General features: G+C 44.4%; 1 protein-coding gene across 1 annotated transcript in view; it reads left to right on the top strand.

Moving 5' to 3' along the window:
• Window positions 1-20,356, top strand: part of LOC147673986 (E3 ubiquitin-protein ligase TRIM39-like) — a 149,267-nt gene that overhangs the window by 93,626 nt on the left and 35,285 nt on the right. The window contains exons 2-3 of the mRNA XM_086945071.1: window positions 183-278; window positions 4,568-4,798. Of these exons, the coding sequence (XP_086801197.1) occupies window positions 183-278; window positions 4,568-4,798 (327 nt within the window). The remainder of the gene's footprint in view (window positions 1-182; window positions 279-4,567; window positions 4,799-20,356) is intronic.

Genomic DNA, 20,356 nt, shown 5'->3' with positions numbered 1-20,356 from the left:
TCCTTCCTTCCCCCATTTATTGTTGATTGTTCAAGGCCTTCGCCTCTATGTTGTTCCTTATATCGCATGCCAATAAACAAAAAAATTAAAAGAAAAAGTATTTTTGACTCCACCATCTTCAATGCTGTTGTCTAAGTTCATTTCACAAGAAGATAACATGTTGCTGTTTCGATGTTTTCTAGGAAAAGATCCAGCAGCGCTTGGACATACTAAAAAAGAGCTTGGAAAATCTTACCAAGTTCAAAAGTGAAGAGGACATGCGATCTGCAGAAATAAAGGCAGGTGTAATGTACCTTTTTTTTAAACTGCTTAGATACAACTGTATATTTTTAGATCAAATAAACATTGCCCATTGCATGTTGTTACACTGGATACATATAGTTGGAAGGGGATTTTACATTGTGAATTTTCTGACAAGTACAGCATGAAGGGATTATACATTGTGAACTTTTTGACTAATAGCAAGGAGTTTCATATTGTGGATTCTTTGACAAGCGCCACAGCAAGTCGCTTTACAATGTTTAATACTGAGAGACCTACCCGAACAGTTTTCTAGTTTAGAAGGGGCATGAGATGTCTGGTTTCCATTGTGTACATTAGCCACTTAATTGTTTTAAATATTTAATTGTGTTTGAATTAAAGTACCTTTTTTAAACATAAAACCCTGGCTTGACCTTGATTTATTAGGTGTTATTGTGTACTTTGTGGAGTTCTGAGTTTCTACCCCATACCACTTCTCTGAGTACACCCTACTGTGAGGGTCAAGTGCTAAAGGAGTGTAGTTATTGCTTGTAGGACTTGATAGTAGTTTTACTGGATCTTCCCCTCTCTGGTGCCAGGGAAATATTAGAAGTAGTTAGCTCTCTTGTCCCTAACTGACTGCACCTTGCGTCTCCATACATTTTTATGCTACACCTGAGTCGCCATCTTGCACGCTGTTGTACTCTATAGATCTCGGGTGTTCAATCATAAATGTTAGAGATCTCGTCATATGAGTGCATGAAAATTTGTATAGTGACAACACTGCTTCCCTTTTTCCGAACTGTCCTTGTTATTTCCATATCCCTTCTGCTAATTTTAGTCAATGTAAGTCTGCATCTGAAGTTCCTTAATGTTCTTCGTGATGTATGTGCACTAGCTGTATACCCTTGAATGAGACTGCACATAACCCAAGTTACCACCTCATGTACTACTCTTAGTCTCTATATTAATTATTTTTTATTTAATTTCACACTCCTTCTGACATCAACACAAATCTTCATTTTATTTCCGAATGTTTACCACCCAGTAATGTCATATTCGCCATCTAGGCTAGGTTTTTGTCTCCCATGTCCAACTAAGACTTGGTTTCTCTACGAAGGACTAACAACAAGCCTTCCGATGCCTTTGAGTCAGTAGCATTTGCAATGCTCAGTGCATGTGATATGGAACAGACCTAGAGGAGATTGAAATTAACAAGCAAGACAATAACCAGCTGCTGATTGGCAGCTTCCCCGTTTAATTGATGACCACATGTCCTAGATTCCCTACGGAATCGTTGAAAACATTGCAGGAAATTGGTGTCTTGCCATTGCTTGATTTACTGAGCTTTATTAAAGAAATGTAATAGAAGTGGGGAAAATGTCAGCAGGCCACAATAGCAAATGAATTCAACTGTCACCATACCCTCGACAGACCACAAGGGAGAGGTGGAGGGCTGGCAGTTATTTATCGCAAAAGCCTAGAGCCCTTATTCATTACAGTCTTCAATTTAGCTTGCGAAGCGCTGTCATTAAGTTTACGTATTTCCCCCAGGACACATTTAAAGCTATTCTCATCTTTCGCCCCCCTAGGCCCCAGAGGTGCGTTCCTTGTTTCCATTGGTACACTCGTGGAGGAGGGGCTGCGTGCCAATTCTTTTACAATAATGGAGGTTTTAAATTTTCATCTGGAGGATCCCTCAGATCCCGATAATTTGAGGTTGAAGCAAAATATAAGCGGAGGGGACCTTGAGCAGCGTGTAGAAGGCCCAACTCATGTACCTGGGCATACTTTAGATGGAATTTTTTCCAACAATCCTAGTCTTTTCCTCATCGAGGTACTGCCACTGCTTTGGAAAGATCATGCCGCCATCAAATTTAAACTATCCCAGACCCCACATCATCAACAGAAACCTGAGCACAAGGATAAGATACCAAAACAGGGCCTGGAAAAGCGTTAACAGCCTTGACTTAGGGAATCTTCTCAAATCAACAGCCCAAGTCTTCCAGCCAGAGTGGAGGAGCCCACGGCTACATATTCGGGATGGATTGAGGCCGCATGCAGTGAATTATCCCCGGTTAAACTGTATACTCTCAATCAAGCCCTTCCTTCAGCCCCCTGGTACTCTGAAAACTTACAAAAGCACAAAACTGATTGTAAGTGGCTGGAACAGGCCTGGAGAATAGGTTACAACACTATCAATAAAGAGGCTTATAAAGCAAGTCTCTCAAACTATAAAAAATTACTCTTCAAAACCAAAAAGGCATATTTTGCGGAGCAGATCAACGAGGCCAAATCCTTCTCCAAAGAACTCTTCAAAACTATAATTAAACTTACGAACCCTGCCAGATCCAACACACACAGCAGCCCAGAATTCTGTGAATCGCTAGCCTCCTTCTTGCGGCAAAAGGTAGAAATAATGTTCTCTTCCTTCATCCATAAGCAAAGAGAGGACACTGAGGTTTAGTTAGGTCAGCGCCCATTGCCACCAAATCATCACCTATTTTAGAGGGTTTTACACCACTCGAGACTCAAGATGTAATTAGTCTCCTGACGGCGACCCGATCTGGATCTCCCCAGGACCCTTGTCCAGTGTCAGTGATTAAATGCATTCCTGAAGTCATTGGCTGTATTCTTACCCCTTTGTTTAATATCATCTTCAAGTCAGGCCAGTTTCCTAAAACCTGGAAATCAGCTTCAATACTTCTGATGATAAAAAAGCCAAACCTGGATCCTAAGGATCCGAACAACTACAGACTTATCTCGTGCCTTTCCATTGCCGGCAGAAATGATTGAGAGGGCTATGAACGTTCAACTTAGCCCATTCTTTCAGATCAACAATTTGCTAAATCCCACGCAATATGGCTTTCTTGCTGAACACAGCAGTGAGCTAGCCTTGATTAAAGCTACGGAGGAGGTACGAGAGGCCGTGGACCAGGGAGGCTCTGCGATCCTAATTATGTTGGATCTGTCAGCAGCCTTCGATACGGTCCATCACAATGTTCTAATGGACTGTTTATCGACTGCAGGGGTTCAGGGTAAGGCCTGGAATCTCCTAAAATCCTTTCTGGTCGACAGAACCCAAAAGGTGGATTTGGGTAGGGATAGGTCTAAGCCTTTTTCCCTTCCTTGTGGGGTGCCACAGGTGCCGTCCCTTAATCCCACAATTTTGAATATGTGTGTCCACTGCCAGCCCTGAGAAGATCTTTTGGGCTCCAATTAACATCTTACGCTTGCTACACACCAATTGTGGTGTCCCTACAGCAAGGCAAAAGTGGGAACTGGATCAAGATGCCACAATTGCATGAAAGCTATTGCAGGCTGGATGTCCTCAGCTGCTTGAAACTCAATGCAGGTAAAACGGAGGTCATCATATTTGGCAATAACCCTAACCTTTGGACGCTGGATTAGTGGCCTGAAGAAATGAGAATGTCTCTAGCCTCTACTATGAAAGCCAAGAACCTGGGGGTGATCATGGACAACAAACTCACCTTTGGTGATCAGGACAGCAGTGTTGTCTCTACTAGTTTCTTCCTCCTCAGAATTTTGAGGAAAATAAAATTCCTTCTCCCAGAGGACAGCTTTAGGACAGCAGTCACAGCGCTCATTCTGTCTCGGCTGGATTATTGCACTAGTCTGTACCTGTACATTCAAAAGAAACATCTGAACAGACTCCAGCTCGTGCAAAATGCTGCAGCTAGGCTGCTAATGGGCACACCAAGGTTCGTCTCAGTGAGAAAGGGACTTCGACATCTTCACTGGCTTCCAGTAAAACAACGTGCACAACTCAAAGCACTTTGCACGGTCTTTAAATCCTTGAAGGGCAGTGGCCCTGACTTCCTGAGACAACGCCTACAATGGTACATCCCCGGAAAAACGCTGCGTTCATTGGAAGCAAAGCAAGTGACCGTTCCACAAGTTAAAAAAGCCAACTGTTGGTGGCGGTAGTTTCATCTTTTGCGCTGCAAAAGCATGGAACAACGTACCATGCATCTTAGGAAATCTACCGAGCTCCTTTCCTTTAGGAAGAGGCTGAAAACGTGTCTTTTTTCTGAATAGCCATCTCCTCTCCGGCAACCATTTAGGCAGTGCTTAGCGCCAAGACACTCTTGAGTAAGAGTGCGCTTTAAAAGCTCCATTAACATAACATGACATTACATCTGATTTATTTTGTGTTACATTAAAGTGAAGGTTCTAGGAGAAATGCCCATGAAATATATCAACACTCAGCCTAGGTTTCAAAGTTCAGATATTCATTTGTGGTTCATCTGAAGTAGTAATTACATGGATTTCTCTCTATTTCACTGTGTGTATTATTTTTAATCAGGCAAAAATCAAGGCTGAGCGAGAACAAATTGAGTCTGAATTTGAAAAACTTCACCAGTTTCTGATAACGAAGCAGCAAGCCCTTCTTAAAGTACTGGAAGAGGACGAGAAGGAGATAGTGCAGAAAATGGAGGAAAACCAGAGCAGACTGTCAGATCAGGTGTCAGACCTTCAGGAGCTGATAGCAGAAATGGAGGCAGCGCTTATTAAGCCAGCCTGTGAATTACTGAAGGTAAGGCTCCTCTTTTAATTCTACTGCATGCCAGTGTATTCAGCTGTGCTTCCTTGGGAGTAACCATTAATGTGGTATCCATGTCAGGTCAGTGGTATAAACCATTACAAATAGGTAGGAGGAGTTTCAGGTATATCCTCTATAGCTTTCCCCTGCACCCCATACCCTTTCCAACTATGAGGGTACCCTCTCCTTTCATGAATAAACAGTTCCGCACACGTACACCAATCTATCCCATTACCCCACTGCTAAATGGTAACCAAGGCGTACATCTAGCTATATTATACCAAGCCACTACCAAGCTCACATTACAGAACATGTCTTGGTAAAAGGGTGCTTCCGTTTCTCCCGCAGACCCACAGCATCTCCAGTACATTATTAATTATATTCATGTAAATTTGGGATATTGACGTCCTTACTACAGGCTCCGTCTATGTTCGGTCTTCTAGAGGTTTAATATCTTCCACCCTCCTGTCTTGTGGACTATCCCCCTGCAGCGGGTCTGAGGTGTATGTAACGGAACCCCTCATTCCAGCACCGACATTGCATCCTCCATCCTAAGCATCTGGAACGCCTCATGTGCTGTACTTTTCAGAACATTGTCCTCGCCCCTTCTCTATTTCTTAATCGAGTTTCCGATCTTTGCTCATAGTGTGCAGTCATTTTGGGAATCCTGGCGACACTCAGCGAGACTTCAAACTTTGCTGCTATTCAGCTTCTTCTGATAAATAATCTACTACGTTCTTTGCTATAAACTAGCCCTATTTAACTGTCTTACTGCAGGTTCATTGACTTTATTTCTGCAATATGAACCAAGGTTTGATCCACCTTGCTACCAATAGTGCAGTGCCATGTTGAAAAAACTTTACGAATAAAAAAAAAATGCATTAAAATACATAACTAACAAGTCTCATTTTATGAGTCAGGAAACCAAAGATTACCGCTTAATAAAAAACTGAAAAAATAGAATGATACCGTTTATTTGAATTTGTAATGTATTTCAGATAATTAAAACCATTCCATACTACACAGTTATACAACATATGCCGGATTAACAGACAGGTTAAAATCACCAAACTTAGGGGCGTGGCTTGAGAAGCCAACATGGCGGACACAGCCTGATCGGGCTCCGAACGTCTACGCCATAATCCAACCAAAATCCGACAATTACACTGTCCGGAGGACCTGCTGATGTGTGTTTCCTACTCCTAACCCCACCAGCCAAGAACATTTCCAGAGCTCGGTGGCTGCAGAGTCTCGACGCACATGCTACGCTGAGCAAGCATTGGGGGGAGCTGCTGATCGGGACCTGGCACGCGCCTTCCACCTGGAAGACGGTCCGGCGCCCTGTAGTGCACCCAAGGCTGGGGGCTTGGTTGAGGCCCTAGAGGTGAGCGGGCGGGGGGGGTGCGCACAGTGAGTCTCTTATCCCCAACTTTAAGCGGGGCCTGTTGGCGGCGGGGCCACCCCTCCCCCCAGGACATGGGGCCTCTGCCTACGGACCCGAGGCGTGACCGCGCCATGCAGGGGCAGGAGCGTCCAGGCCTCTGGGGACGCGGCCGCAGCTGATTTGTTCCACCTTCTGGAGCTCCACGAGTCCCGTCCGAGGCTGCAGTGCCACTGAGCCACGAACGGCCCTAGCCTTCACTGCAATTATCGTGTGGCCATTTCCCCCAAATTCGATGCCATTGATCCAATGAGGCCTACCAACCATGCATAGCACTTAGAAGCTTATGTGATCCGGGGCCCGGTAACCGGAGGAATCACACGCGGATGACTTAACTCGCATTCCCGGCTGTAGGAGCTCCACGGGCAGTGAACACAAGGGGGACACAGCCGGCCACAGGGGTCCTCAGCCCCCTCCCTCCGGATACGGACATGATTGCTTGTATACCATCCGCCTCCATCAACGGCGTGCCTGCAAGAGGGGTAAGTGGGGTGGACCTCCCAACACGATACCCGTTGACGGACAGGGGGCCCCCCTCCCCCGTTAGCATTCAACCTTGGGAACATCTGAGGGCGACGGAATACACCCAGCCCCTAAATGCTCCACCATACCGTTGAATACCAGAGGCAAGAGGGCCGGAGGGAGTGCTGTTGGCGGGCGGTCCAGTCCCCTTACCGGGCCTCCTTGGTGGGTGGTCATGGACTGCAGAAGCGGCTGGGCTAGGCTCGGTGCGGCTAGCGGCCCAGGGACCACCTGATTCCATGAGGACCCCCCGACGGAGCTCCACTACACCGAGCCCAGCACCACCCCTCGGTCCGGAACCATACGTCCCAGCGACAGTGCAGGCCTCTCACCCCACGAGTAGCCCCGGCTTACCTGAGCGGTTACTATGGGCAGAGACAAACCCGGCGGCTCTGGCCCCAAACAAGGCACCGTGGACCAGTTTACTAGCCCTGCCCGGGAGGCCACCGGTGGTGACGGAGGGGGTGCGGTACCCGACATTGCTGTCCTCCTAGCAGAGATCAATGACGCCAGAGACCATCTAGATTCTAAAATAGGTGCGGTGGGGTCAGAGGTCTCGTTCCTGCGCTAGGACCTTCGACAAGCTGTGGACTGCATTAATGAAGCAGAGGCTCGGGTGTCGATGGTGGAAGATTCGGTGTCTACCCTCCAGGAAAAGGTCAATAAACTGATAGGTGGTTTCCCGAGAACTAGCCTCCAGGGTGGAAGATGATGCAGGTCGCGTGAGGCGCAACAACCTGTGCTTCGTAGGCTTGCCGGAGGGGTGCAAAGGATCCTCTATGACTGACTTTGTCGCCCGGTGGCTCGTGGATCTTATGCCAGCGGAATTGCTATCTACATGTTTTGTCATGAGCGGGCCCATCGGGCGCTGACAAAGAAACCACTCCAAGCGCGAACCCCAGACCAGTGATTGCAAAACTTCTGAACTACGCTGACCAAGACGCTTTCCTGCAGTTCGCCAGGTCTCATAAAGAAAAGTTCCAATACGACTCAAAGCCAATAATAATTTTTCCAGACTACACGTGCCTGGTGCCACAGCAAACGCCAGTCCTTTGTGGCCGCAAAGCGTAGATTACGAGAACTTAACCTGCAGTATATGATCCTGTATCCTTCCAGGATGCGAGTCATCTTTAACTATAAGGGGCATATTAGCAAGGAACCTCGTTAAAATTATTGCCGTTTTAGCAGCAGGAAACTGCTGCTAAAACTGCGATAATGGGCTTGCTAATATGCGTTATAGAATTCCTATAGAAGCCCAGGTTAGATGTGCAGGACATCTAACCTGGGCTTCTATTGGAATTCTACAACGCATATTAGCAAGCCCATTATCACCGTATAAGCATCAGTTTCCTGCCGCTAAAACGGTGATAATTTTAACGAGGTTCCTTGCTAATATGCCCCTAAGTCATTCTTCTTCGACTCACCGGAGGAGGTCTTTGCATGGACTGATGAACACCCACATCTCCGACCACATACACCTCCGTCAAGGGAATCAGACTCTTCCCAGAGCTCACAGCACAACAGGTCTCGCAGGACCAAATCTAAAAGGCGCCACAGATACGGTTCAGACAGGCGGTCCTCAAGCCCAGATCATATCACCTGAGCCGTTAAGTTGTGCCATGGTGGCAAAACCTGCTAGCTATAAGCCTCTTCTCACTGAGACTATATTTGTGGTGAATGTCCTTTGAACGGGCGTGGACGCCCAGCCATTGAGTGGCTGCGCCCCAGACTTTTTATCCCCCAATGTTAATGTTTTGTGGGTGATTTGGGTATTGTTGGCGTAGGGACCTGGCATCCCCTTGCTGGGGCACGGTGAACCCTACCCCGTGACAAATGTTCCTAGTTTTTTAAAGTGTCGGGTAGGGGGAGGCGTTATTTTGGGGAACCAAGTTATACAGTTGTTGGATATACAGACTTTCATTCTAGACTCAGACAGTATCCTTACTATGCCTACAGAGACACAGATGACGGCACAGTCTGACAGTCCCCTTTATGGGGACCTCACAGTGATTTCGTGGAATGTCAGGAGACTTCTCAATAAGATTTAAAGAGGCGCGGTCCTACGTCAAGCCAAACGCTTTGGGGCTGACAATCTACTCCTCCAGGAGACTCACCTCAAGGGTACCAAAACCCCCTGTCCTGCCAGATTCGGTTTCCACCAGGAATATCATGCAGTATTAACCAGAGGGTCACGAGGCATGGCCATCCTAATTCACCGCAGAGTCCCCTTCCAACACTCACGCACCTGGGTAGATGCTTGGGGAAGGTTTTTTCTGATCACAGGCGCACTCCACTGGAAACATATCACCCTCGGCAGTATTTATCTCCTTCCCACCATTAGGAGCCACATTTGTTGACAGGGTCTCCAGACTTTGGTGGGATCTGCCGAGGGACTTCACCCTCCTGGGCGGCGACTGGAAAGACAGTATGGGCCCTGCTGATAGGCAGCGTAGCACAGATGGTCCTTCACCAGTGGGTCCCTATAAACTGAATATCCTGGCATCCACCCTAGGCTGGGCCGATGTATGGCGGGCAAACCACCCCACTGAGCTCGGTTTCACATTTTTGTCGGCGGTGCACGGCTCCCAATCCCGCCTTGATCACTTCATTACGCCTCATCCATTTCTACATAGGGTTTCACAGGTCACACATCTTCCTAGAGGACTCTCAGATCACTCTCTGATATCTTTAAAATTACACACCTTCTCCCGTAGACCCCCCTTTAGGTAGCGGCTGTCCCCATGGTATCTCAGAAACCCAGACTATCAGGACTTGCTACATACGGCAACAGTGGAATATCTCGACACGAACGTCGTTTCTGCTCCCTCTAAATGTATCCTCTGGGAGGCTCTGAAGCCTACTGTTCGTGGTGCTAAAATCAGGCATCTGACCAAGGAGAAACGCACGCAGCAAGATACAACTCAACTTAGACCCCAGTCCATCTCTTCGGCGCAATTTGCTACACACGCAATCAGAAATACAACAATATCTACTGGAGGAAGCCAAGGAGATAGGGGTGGCATCCCAACACAGGATATACCAGTGGGGTGATAAGTCGAGTAAAATGCTCCACAGGTTATGCCAAGCTGACAAATCGCCCGCAGTGGTCCCAACCATACATGATAAGGGAGGAGGCCTATGCTCTTTGCCAGGCCAGGTGGCTCGGGAGTTCGCCCGGCACTTCTCCTCATTATATGACAGTTGCAAGCAACTTTCTGAGCCCAAATAGCTGAATTTCTTACAGACATCCCACCACGTTGACTGGACGACTGTGTGCGAGACCATTTAGATGCCCCTATCATGCTTGATGAGCTGACCGGGGCCTTCCACGCTCTCCATCCAGAATGGGCCCCTGGACCCAATGGGTTCCCTATGGAGTTCTTGAGACCAAATGTGAATATACTAGGCCCTCACCTACTGGCTGCCTTACAAGATGCACACAAACCGGGTATCATACCTCGGGATTGGAGACATGCGGAGATAGTCTTGTTCCTTAAACCAGGCCCCCCCCCGGAGGACCCGTCATCGTATCGCCCCATTTCTCTCATTAACTTTGAGCCCAAGTTACTAGGAAAGGTCCTATCTGATAGTCTTCGAACGTGTGTGACAGACCTAATTCATCCTGACCATTCGGGCTTTATGCCCCACCAGGCCAGCCGCCATAATATACACAGAGTACAGAACACCATAAAGATGGCCTCCACATTGAGGCGCCCAGCAGACCTGTTATTAGCGGACATAAATAAAGTGTTTGACTCACTCAGTTGAGCCTATCTGTTCCAGTTACTCGAGCCGGTAAACTTCGGTCCTCACTTTCTAGCATATGTCCGGTTACTTTATATTAGCTTAACTGCTTCTGTTCGTATAGCAGGACATCATTCTGATCCATTCCCCATCCGCAGAGGTTCAAGGCAGGGCTGTCCCCTATCCCCGCTACTGTTTGCTCTGGCGGTGGAACCCTTGGCGGCCTAGGTTCGTGGGGAACCGGTGCTCCGTGGGTTTGATTGGTCCCAATCACACTCAGACCGCATCGCGTTATATGCGGACGATGTCCTCTTCTTTATGACGGATCTGTGGTTCTCCGAACCACGTATCCTACAAATCCTTAGACTGTTCCGGGGAATCTACCGGCCTACGTATCAACCCTGCCAAATCTGTGCTCTTCCCAGTATGCGGCAATCAGGGACGGGGCACCAGGGCAACATTGCTGTCCCATGCGACAGATGGTTTCAAATATTTGGGCATCTTCATATCACCAAGCCCTAAGATCTTGTGGGCCAACAATATCAGCTCACTGCTCGCGACCCTCACTAGTGAAACAACAATATGGTCCTCCCTTCCACTATCATTATATGGTCGAGCTGCCATCTTCAAGATAGTCTCCTTACCCAGGATTCTCTATAGACTGCAAAAATTCCCTTGCAAGATTCCGCGCTCCTGGTTTACGCAAGTAAATGAAATACTTAATAAATTTCTTTGGAACGGCGGTGTGATTAGAGTAGCGCTACGCAAATGCACACAGTCCACATATTGTGAGGGAATTGCAGCATTAGACGTCTATACGTACTATCTCGCCTCTCATGTCCTGATAAATGAATGGTGGTACAACTCCCCAACCGACCCGGCTTTTGCACTCGAGCAAGCTGCAATGGGGCATACTCCCTTTCTCCAGCCCCTCTATAGTCCAGACTCCCTGGAGCCGTTACCCTCAGCAAGTAAAGTGGTCTTACATCTCTGAAGGGACATGGTCAAGCAGATGGGGTGGCGTGGGATGCTAACTCAGACTCCCCTGTGGCATGGTACATACCTCCGTCCGGTGGCAGCCTTGCTGGGTTTCTGTGGGAGAGACTTGGTAGGGATCTCTACCCTGGGTGGTGAGATGCGGGGTACTACACTGAAATCCTTCCAGCAACTCCAAAGTAGATTTTCCACTGCATAAGACCCAGTTCTTCAAATACCTCCAACTCCGCCATGCTTTGACCCCCCCTGATCCAGACCCTGGAGTCCCTACCGGAATTGCATCCTCTTGAAGGGCGCCTTTTAATGGAATATTTAGGCCTACACAAAATCTGACAAATCTATCGAACACTGACCACTCACACCGACTACCCTCGACAAGAGCAGATGCGCGTGGCAGGAGGACATTCCCGACCTGACCGGCGACGACTGGGCAGAGGCAATTGCTAGCCCTCGGGTCGCGGCAGGTTCCACACGGTACCGTCTCATTCAATTCAAGTAGAAGGTTCAGAACACCACAACCGCGCATATTATACTCAAACCAGGCTCTAGAAGATGGGCGCCATCTAATCCCCTGCATGCTTACGATGCGACGGAGAAGAAGGGACATTTCTCCATACAGTCTGGGACTGCCCTGAGTTGCAACCTTTCTGGCACAAGGTATCTTCCTGCCTCAGTGAGGTATTATCATGGGAACTCCAATATGACCCGCAACTCTTCCTCTTGCATAGTATAGATGGGATAGGGGCAATAAATATAAGCAACATTTACTCTTTTTGGCCCTTACTATCGTCAAACGCAACATCGCACAGCTATGGAAAGGGACCCCCCCGACTTTAGGCAAGTGGAAGGCAGAGCTAGATAACTGTATGGGTGCAGAGATTGCAGTGTTTCTGGCACGTGGTTGCCCCCATATGCACTGGAAGATCTGGACTCGCTGGGCAGAGTATCGTGGGATCGAGCTCCCTCCCCTACCATCCCTGGACCCCTGACCGAAATTACCACATAGGTATATTCCTCTGGATATAATCACTCTACACTACACAATTGTTTGTCATTCTGTGACCATATCTTAGATATAGAAACGTGACTGGAATTCGCTGCATAATGTTTTGGTTGTATTTCCCTGCATGTTCGCAGGTATTGCAAAGGTTTTGAAATATTGGTATTCCTGTCCAATTTGCTTTCCTCCAGGTATTTGTAGGGCTGTGCCCAAATTCCATCCGGTATAACCAAATAAAATGTGTTTTAAAAAAAATCACCAAACTTAAAATAAATAGTTTAACAAATACATTTAAAGAGGGCTAGTTACATAAAGTGCATAGTATTGTAGGCAAGATAGTTGTCCATTGTTGGCTGCAAGTGCATGAGTCTGATATTAGACAGGCAGGGACATTAATTTCTTTGCAAGTAATTAGTTCACCAAGTCAATACATTTGATAAACCTAACAACAGCATGACAGAACTCACCACACTAGCTAAAAGGGATAAAAACATTCAGTAACATTAGCCTGCGCTCATGGATTTGGCTTGTACAGATGCAAAGCATCAAACGTTCGTGTGTTTCTGGGTAGCCTGAGCAAAGTCGACAAATCTGTTTGACGTGCCTTTCCTCCTATTTGGGCATGAAGTCAAAAGTAGGTAGTAGGCCAAATCAGAGCTGTTTTGGTCTGGTTTTGTAGTGTGCTTTAAAAATCTTGCCTAAATAGCCTTGTATTCTATGGATATTATATGAATGTATTCCTGACCACACATGGCTTCTTCTGCTGAGCTTGTGCTTGTCTGTTCATTTGGCAGCTTTTTGATAGCCTGCGTGGCAGATTCTGATATCATAAGCCTTTCATACATTCTAGCTTCAGACATGCAGTCAACATAATAGCCAATGAGTTTTTTTGTTGGTAAGGCCAGTTTGAATTTCTGCCAAATAAAGTTCTTCAGAGTGATATTGCGTGCATGTTTCAATGTATACGCGTATTTTAGAAAAGCTGCTTTTTGGGTCACTTGTTCCAGTAAATTGAATTCTTACCTTATATGTGCTCGTGGAAGTCAGAAGAATGATCAGTGATTTTACTTTGAGTGTTTTTAAGGAAAAATCTGAATCTTTCAGAGAAGGCTTCCATTCCAAAAGCCATGGTGGGAATACGTGCTGCTTTGATTACCTTATCGGTATGAGTGACTAATTTCTTGTTCTTCGTAGAGATAAAAAAAACAAATCGATAGGAAGAGTCTTTTGGCTTTAGGGAGTTCAAATGTTGGGGGTGCTCCTTTGATCGTCCTACCACACCCTCAAATATTTGCATTTATTATTTTTACTTAAGCACCAATTCTCCAAATGCCAAGTTTCGTTCCTAATTAACTTCCTCCCAAAGATTACTCTATTTGTTTTTTTTCGAGGTCAACTGCCATTTAATTTGTTGTGCAGTATTAGTTAAGAACCCTAGCAGCCTCTGAAAGCCAACGGCAGCTTGATTTAAAAGGGCCACTTTGTCCGCATGCTAAAGTGATGTAATGCAAGGAGAGCTGATTCTGTACAAGTTGAATAATATTGGGGCAAGGACTAATCTTTGTTTTATTTTAGCGGATATCCTCTAATTTATCCCAAGCTTAACATGTACCTAGGTATCGGAATATAATAATTAAATGGCATGTAAGAGATGGTTTGGGATATTTTGGCATGCAAATGTTTTTCCATAGTATGTTCCTATTATAATGATGGAATCCTTTACTAAAAGCCACTAAGCAGGAATATAGGAGCTGGCCCTTTATCTACTTTTTGATGGGCATTGATAATGCAACAAGGTTATCAGTCGACTTTCATTGGTTTAAAGCCAGTTTGATTAAACGGAATCAAGTTATTACTTTGTGCCCAAATCTATAGCTCTTTTAGGAGAAGGGAAGCATGGTACTTACAATCTGCATCCAACAGTGCTGTCGGGCAGTAGCTGTTCGGGCTAACTTTTTTTAATAGATTGGTTGCAAGGGTGAGCCTTGCCATGATAGGGGGATTGTTGAACTAATTGGCAATATTCAAATAGTTTGTTGAAGAATTGTGCCCAATGATCAGGGTTGTGCTTGTAAAAGGCGGGTGGGAGGCCATTAGGACCACAGTGCTGTCCGCTTTACTTCTCTTAATACATTCTTAGATTTGGTTATTATTATGAAGAAGTGAGATGCAGTGAGCTTTAAAATCATGTACTGTTCTGAGATCATGGCTTTTGCTAGGTTCTTCAATCTATTTTACGTTGGACGGTGGGCCACTTATGTGATCTCTTCATTCCCCTCCTGTTACTTGGCATTGGTTCTGATGAATCACAAACAGTAAGCTGATATGCTTTATTTAGCTTCTTGTGGAACATTATTCCCATAGAAGTGGCTAGGGCCTTTACTCAGATGTTTAATGGTCAGCCAGAATTGTATTATTTGAATCTACTCAGAGGTAGCCATGGTGCCACAAATCCAAGATCATACCATGCTATGAAAAGAGTGTTACTTTGAGTCATTCATCTTCTTTTCACAAAGCATAGCATAATTTCATTTGTAAGGAGTGAATACTGCAATATATAAGAGCTAATGGGTTATTTTTTCTCGACAGTCCTTCAATAAAGATTCTCTGCACTTTCGCTGTCAGTTTCTATGTATCCTTTCTATAAAATGGGCAGAAAGGTTTTACTTCTTTTCTGTAATAATTCCACCTACCGGTGGGCTCTGATAAGGGCTTATTTTAGTTGATTAAAAATGGTTTTAGGGCCAACAGATCAACCACAGACCAATGTTAAAATCTTTATTTATTGGTGGCCAAATATACGATCGCTGGCACAGAAACGGTCTATTTGGCCTTTATGGATCTCACGGCAGCATTTGACTGTGTCAATAGGGAGAAGTTGTGGGACCTATTGAACAGTTTAGGGGCAGATCAGGATCTTATAAAGATCCTAAAAGTCCTACATTGGAACACATCGGCTAACGTAAGATATAACATGGAGGGTGGTTGTACAGACTCTTTCGTTTGCACAAGTGGTGTACGACAAGGATGTATCCTGGCCCCATTCCTTTTCTTGGTGTATATAACTGGTCTAGAGGAAGCCTTACTACGCCTAAATGTAGATTCACCAAGAGTGGGTAGAAGAACAATCCCAGTTTTACTCTACTTGGATGACGCAGTATTGTTGGCTCGTACTCCACGGGGATTACAGACACTAATAGATGGCTTTGAGGCTTTTTATGAAAAACCTAGATTTATCTGCCAACCTAACCAATTCATACGTCATGGAAGCAGGGTAAAAACCAAGGAAAAGTTTTAATTATAGAATAGGAGAACGCAAATTGGAGAAGGTGCAATCCTTCTCTTATTTGGGCATTCTGTTGAATGGGCGTTTACATTTTAAAGTTTTACTTGAGGAGCGTTGTAACAGGTTATTGTCAAGCACAGGGGCAATAATGAATTTCGGCCGTAGATTAGGCCGGTGGTCCCTGGAGCAAATGATGAATTTATATAACTCTATCTGCTACTCTAAGGTAGCATATGGAGCGGAGCTCTGGGGATTCTCCAATTTAGATAAATTGCAGGTCGAGGAGAACAAGTATATGAGAAGGCCCCTACGGGTCCCAAAGGGTGTTCCCGCCTATATTGCGCATGAAGAGCTGGGGGGGGGGGGGCTTTATAGAGGATAGAATCCAAGTTAGACCCCTGTTAGCATGGCTCAAGATTTGGGACAACCCGGAGGCTGAACTGACCAGACAAATTATTATGGACTGTCTAGGCAGGGACAAGGGAATGGATATCCCCTGGCTGAAGTCGCTCAAGGTTGTCCTCGAAAAAATTGGCTGCAAGGACCTCTTCCCAGACCCGGCCAGAGGTGTAGACCGGGATAAGGCCAGTGTGAAGAAGAGGTTCTATACTTATAAGATAGCCGCTAGAGAGGAGATGGAATGGGGCAAACAGTTAGTCAGAGCCTACAGCTTAGTGAGGTCTAGCGAAGGAATGGAACCATACCTCGCCCTTACATATAACGCTCAGGATAGATTTTTAATAACACGTTTTAGGCTCAACATTTTACATTATTTATTAGCTGAACCAGCAGGTTTTATTAACTATGGAGAGCCAAAGGGTCCATGTGGCTGCGATCATCGATCTCTGCAGGATACCCTTCATTTTGTATTACTCTGCCCTTTTTATTTATTGCCCAGGCGCCTGTATTTAATAAACTGGCTGAAATTGAGACATGCCAAGGTTGCCCTTCTACACTTAAAAATGGCGCAAGACCCCTTTACCCCACTCGCCATTACAAGTTTCCTAAGGTTAGCATTGAAATTAAGAGAGACAAGAGGATCAGCGGAAAGGAGTGGGGGTTAGAAAGGGATCATTGAATTTTAATGAACTGTAATGAACACTGCTGCACCCATTTTAAACTATTTGTCTGTATAGAGGTTAAGATTGTCTGTATTGCTAGTATTTTAACTGAACTTTTATAGTGTTTTGTATAATGCCGAATAAAGGAATTTATCTATCATATCTAGTTGATTAAAAATGTTCTGCACCTTCATATTGGAATGTGTTCTGCTATTCACCGTGGTCAGATGCTTTTTAAAGCTTTCATTGTGGCAGCAAAAACCGTTTTCATAAAATAAATTGTCAACGAAAAACGACAAAGAGAGTACTTGCTGAATATGGAAGCAAAATTGATTACAAAAATATAAAGAATTACATTTAGATTACTTGCAATCATCAGTTAGAAATTAGAGATACAGTGCATAAGCATCATTAAAGAATAAAAGCGGAAACCGATAGTGATAATGAGAATTTAAAATCTGGTGATCCCACTGCGTCATAATGAAAGTTTCGCTGTAGTAGGTGCACAAATGGAGACCTAGAATGACAAAGATGGGTATTAGTTTGTACACAGAGATATGAGTTATTACATTAGGATACAAACATGGTATGATTATTGGATTACCAAGGCATATACGCATTTACATTATCTGCGTTTGAAACTGGGTATAGAAAACAAAATCAGAGAATGAAAAATACATACAGAACAGCTGATATGAAAGTAACCATGCTAAAATCTGTTAGTGAGAATGGAATTATTGGAGCAAAGAAAGATTGATGTTACTGGAGTTTGAAAGCACACTGATTGTGACTAGAGTATGAAAGCAAGGACAGATTGAAAGATTAGATTAAAAGTGAAGACACCGAGTGGAATTGTGAAAGTTTAAAAGCAAGAGTAAAGTGGACACAGCAGTGTCTGACATTTGGTGTCATGGGAGATTGTGTTTACCAAGTGAGGTAAAATATTCAGATAAGAGTAAGTGTGACATATTTTCTGTTGTTGGCAAGAAGCGTTCTTTAAAATACTGGCAATTCATTTATTTAAGTATTCCACATTTTATATAGCACACCTTTACCCATCATAGGCATTGGTGAGCTAGGGAGAATAAGTATAAAAAGTTAAAACTCACAATAAACTCAGCATCAAAGGAAGAACACAAACATGCGGGTCGGCAGACGTTGCATTAAGAGGAAGAGATGGGAGTGAAGGCAGTTGTGGGGGGGGTGAGGAAAGGAGAGAAAGAAAGTAACCATAGTTTGGACTGTGTTAAGTTAGAAGGAGAACAGTGGAGACGAAGAGGAAAATGACAATAGAAAAAGGGAAATTATAGGTCGAGTTAGAGTTTAAACGTGGTTGTTTCAGTGGAATTGAAGGAAATCTTCAAGATGCCTAGTGTCTTAAGGGAAGTAGTTCTATACTGCTGGAGCTGCACCAGAGAAGGACTGTGTGGTAGGTGAGTGGGATTTGAAATTCTTGTAAGTCGTCATCCCTTGATTTTCGACAATTATGGCATATTCACTCAGAAGTACATTTAGTCATTATGAATATTTGGGCTATGATATGAAGATACATTTTCGTTATGTATTTTTCCAGACAGTATCTTAGAATACATTGATTTTGGTATTGGGAAAGCCAGCCCTGACACATTTTATAAAGCCTTTCCGCCCTCTACTTAGGACCTGAACAGCAGCTGTAAAATGCACACCCTGCTATTTAATGAGAGGAAAAGGCAATGAGCAGTATTAAAGCTGGCAGCATATTGTCAATAAGGTTGTGTGTACCCCTCCCCCAGTGTCACTCCCACAGACAGGCAAAGTAGCCCCTTGTATCCATCTTCTTTGTATTCCTCCTTCAGACTTTCACTCGAATACAGCGAAACAATTGCCTGCCTGCAATCATATGCTTTCTGCTTGGGTAAGTAAACATTCAATATGTAGTGCAACTTTTTCTTAGGTACACCTTTGATGTACATTTACATGGAGTCTAAGGTCTGGTCCAGTTAAATACTTTCAGTCCGAGAAAAGGGGAATATCCCCAGCAAACGTCTAAGTTTTGCTTGTCCTTGGTATAGGATGTCATACCAATAGCATATCAAGGGATTCTACTCAATAGAAGACTGTCCACGGTAAAATGTTTACATTAGCATTTGTAAAGAATTACAAAACCAATATTGCTATTTTGTACAATGTTCTTACAATATAAATACTTTGAAGATTTACTTCTTCATTAGTATGAATTGCCATGTTTTTATAGTGAATATTCAGTGATATAATGGGAACCCTTTGACTGCAGTGAATACCCCTTTGTGACTAGCTTACTGCACATAGAAGGAATATATTGGTGCCTTAGATAGTATTTGAAAATATGTTCATCTTGGTACACAACACCTACCTATGTGTTTGACTTTTTCCATAGATTGCCATCTTGGGAATTTCTTGCACTGTATGAGAGATACTGTTAGTTGGTTTCCAGTTATATGACTCTTGTATAGTTATTATATGGTCATTAATTGTCCCTAAACGAACTAATTACTTAATTCTAACACATTCAGGTGTCTGAGATGTGCATGTAAGTATATTTGCATAAGAAGAGGAAGAGAAACCTTATGTTCATATGTGGGAAATATTTATGCCGATCGTTGACTGAATAAAAAAGAAAGAAGGGTACATAAGAAGAGAGATAGGACAAGGCTGGAAGAATGTGCAGAAAATGAAAGATTTAATTTTTGGGAAAGCAAAGAGAGGCAGGATTCAGACCGTTTCTGTGTCCAGGGTGTTGCCATGGGTAATGGGAAATTATATGCTATCCTTATTCAAAAACTGGAGATGCCATATGCGTGGTTGTATTTTATGGTGTAGTAGGCTTCAGCCATCTATTGTCCATCAATAAACCTTTCGTTGGAAAAGGCAACTCTGATCCTATGCTATTGAAGGCTGGAGCAACTGATGTATTCCTGCAACCAGACAACAGTGCCAGGACATTGTGGTCCTGCACCAGGTAGGGTGCATTTTCTCCATCTTCACCATTTATGCCAGTTCAGAATTTGGGCCTTTCACATCACAGAAGCTTGACATGCATCAGGCATCAGGCTTACATTGGGACACCAGACTCATGTGATGAACTCTATTGTGTGGCAGTAAAATTATTATCGTGTACCATGTTTAAAAGTCCTCATTGGTGGGGGTGGGAATTTCTTTGCACAACAGATTCCCACTGATGACATGGACCTTCAAATACCTGCATATAAAATCATCAGTGTGTACCCCACAGTAGATGAACCGAACGGCATTAAATAAGCATTAGGTCCTACTTTTAAATCCAACTTTTTGGTAGAAGGAAATTTAGATCTTAGACATGGAGGTAAAAGCTATTAATTAAACATATTATCACTCAGCTCCAAAGTGCAATATGACAATTCAGAATTAATTAATAGGGTAGTTAAAAATAAAACAAATAAAGGCAGATTTGGCAGCATTAATACAGATTCTACCTGTGCCCATATGCTTCTCCTTTGACAAGCCC

This window comes from Lissotriton vulgaris, chromosome 12 (genome assembly GCF_964263255.1).
Source record: "Lissotriton vulgaris chromosome 12, aLisVul1.2, whole genome shotgun sequence".
Taxonomy (NCBI): domain Eukaryota; kingdom Metazoa; phylum Chordata; class Amphibia; order Caudata; family Salamandridae; genus Lissotriton; species Lissotriton vulgaris.
This window is presented reverse-complemented; position numbering and strand designations above follow the sequence as displayed.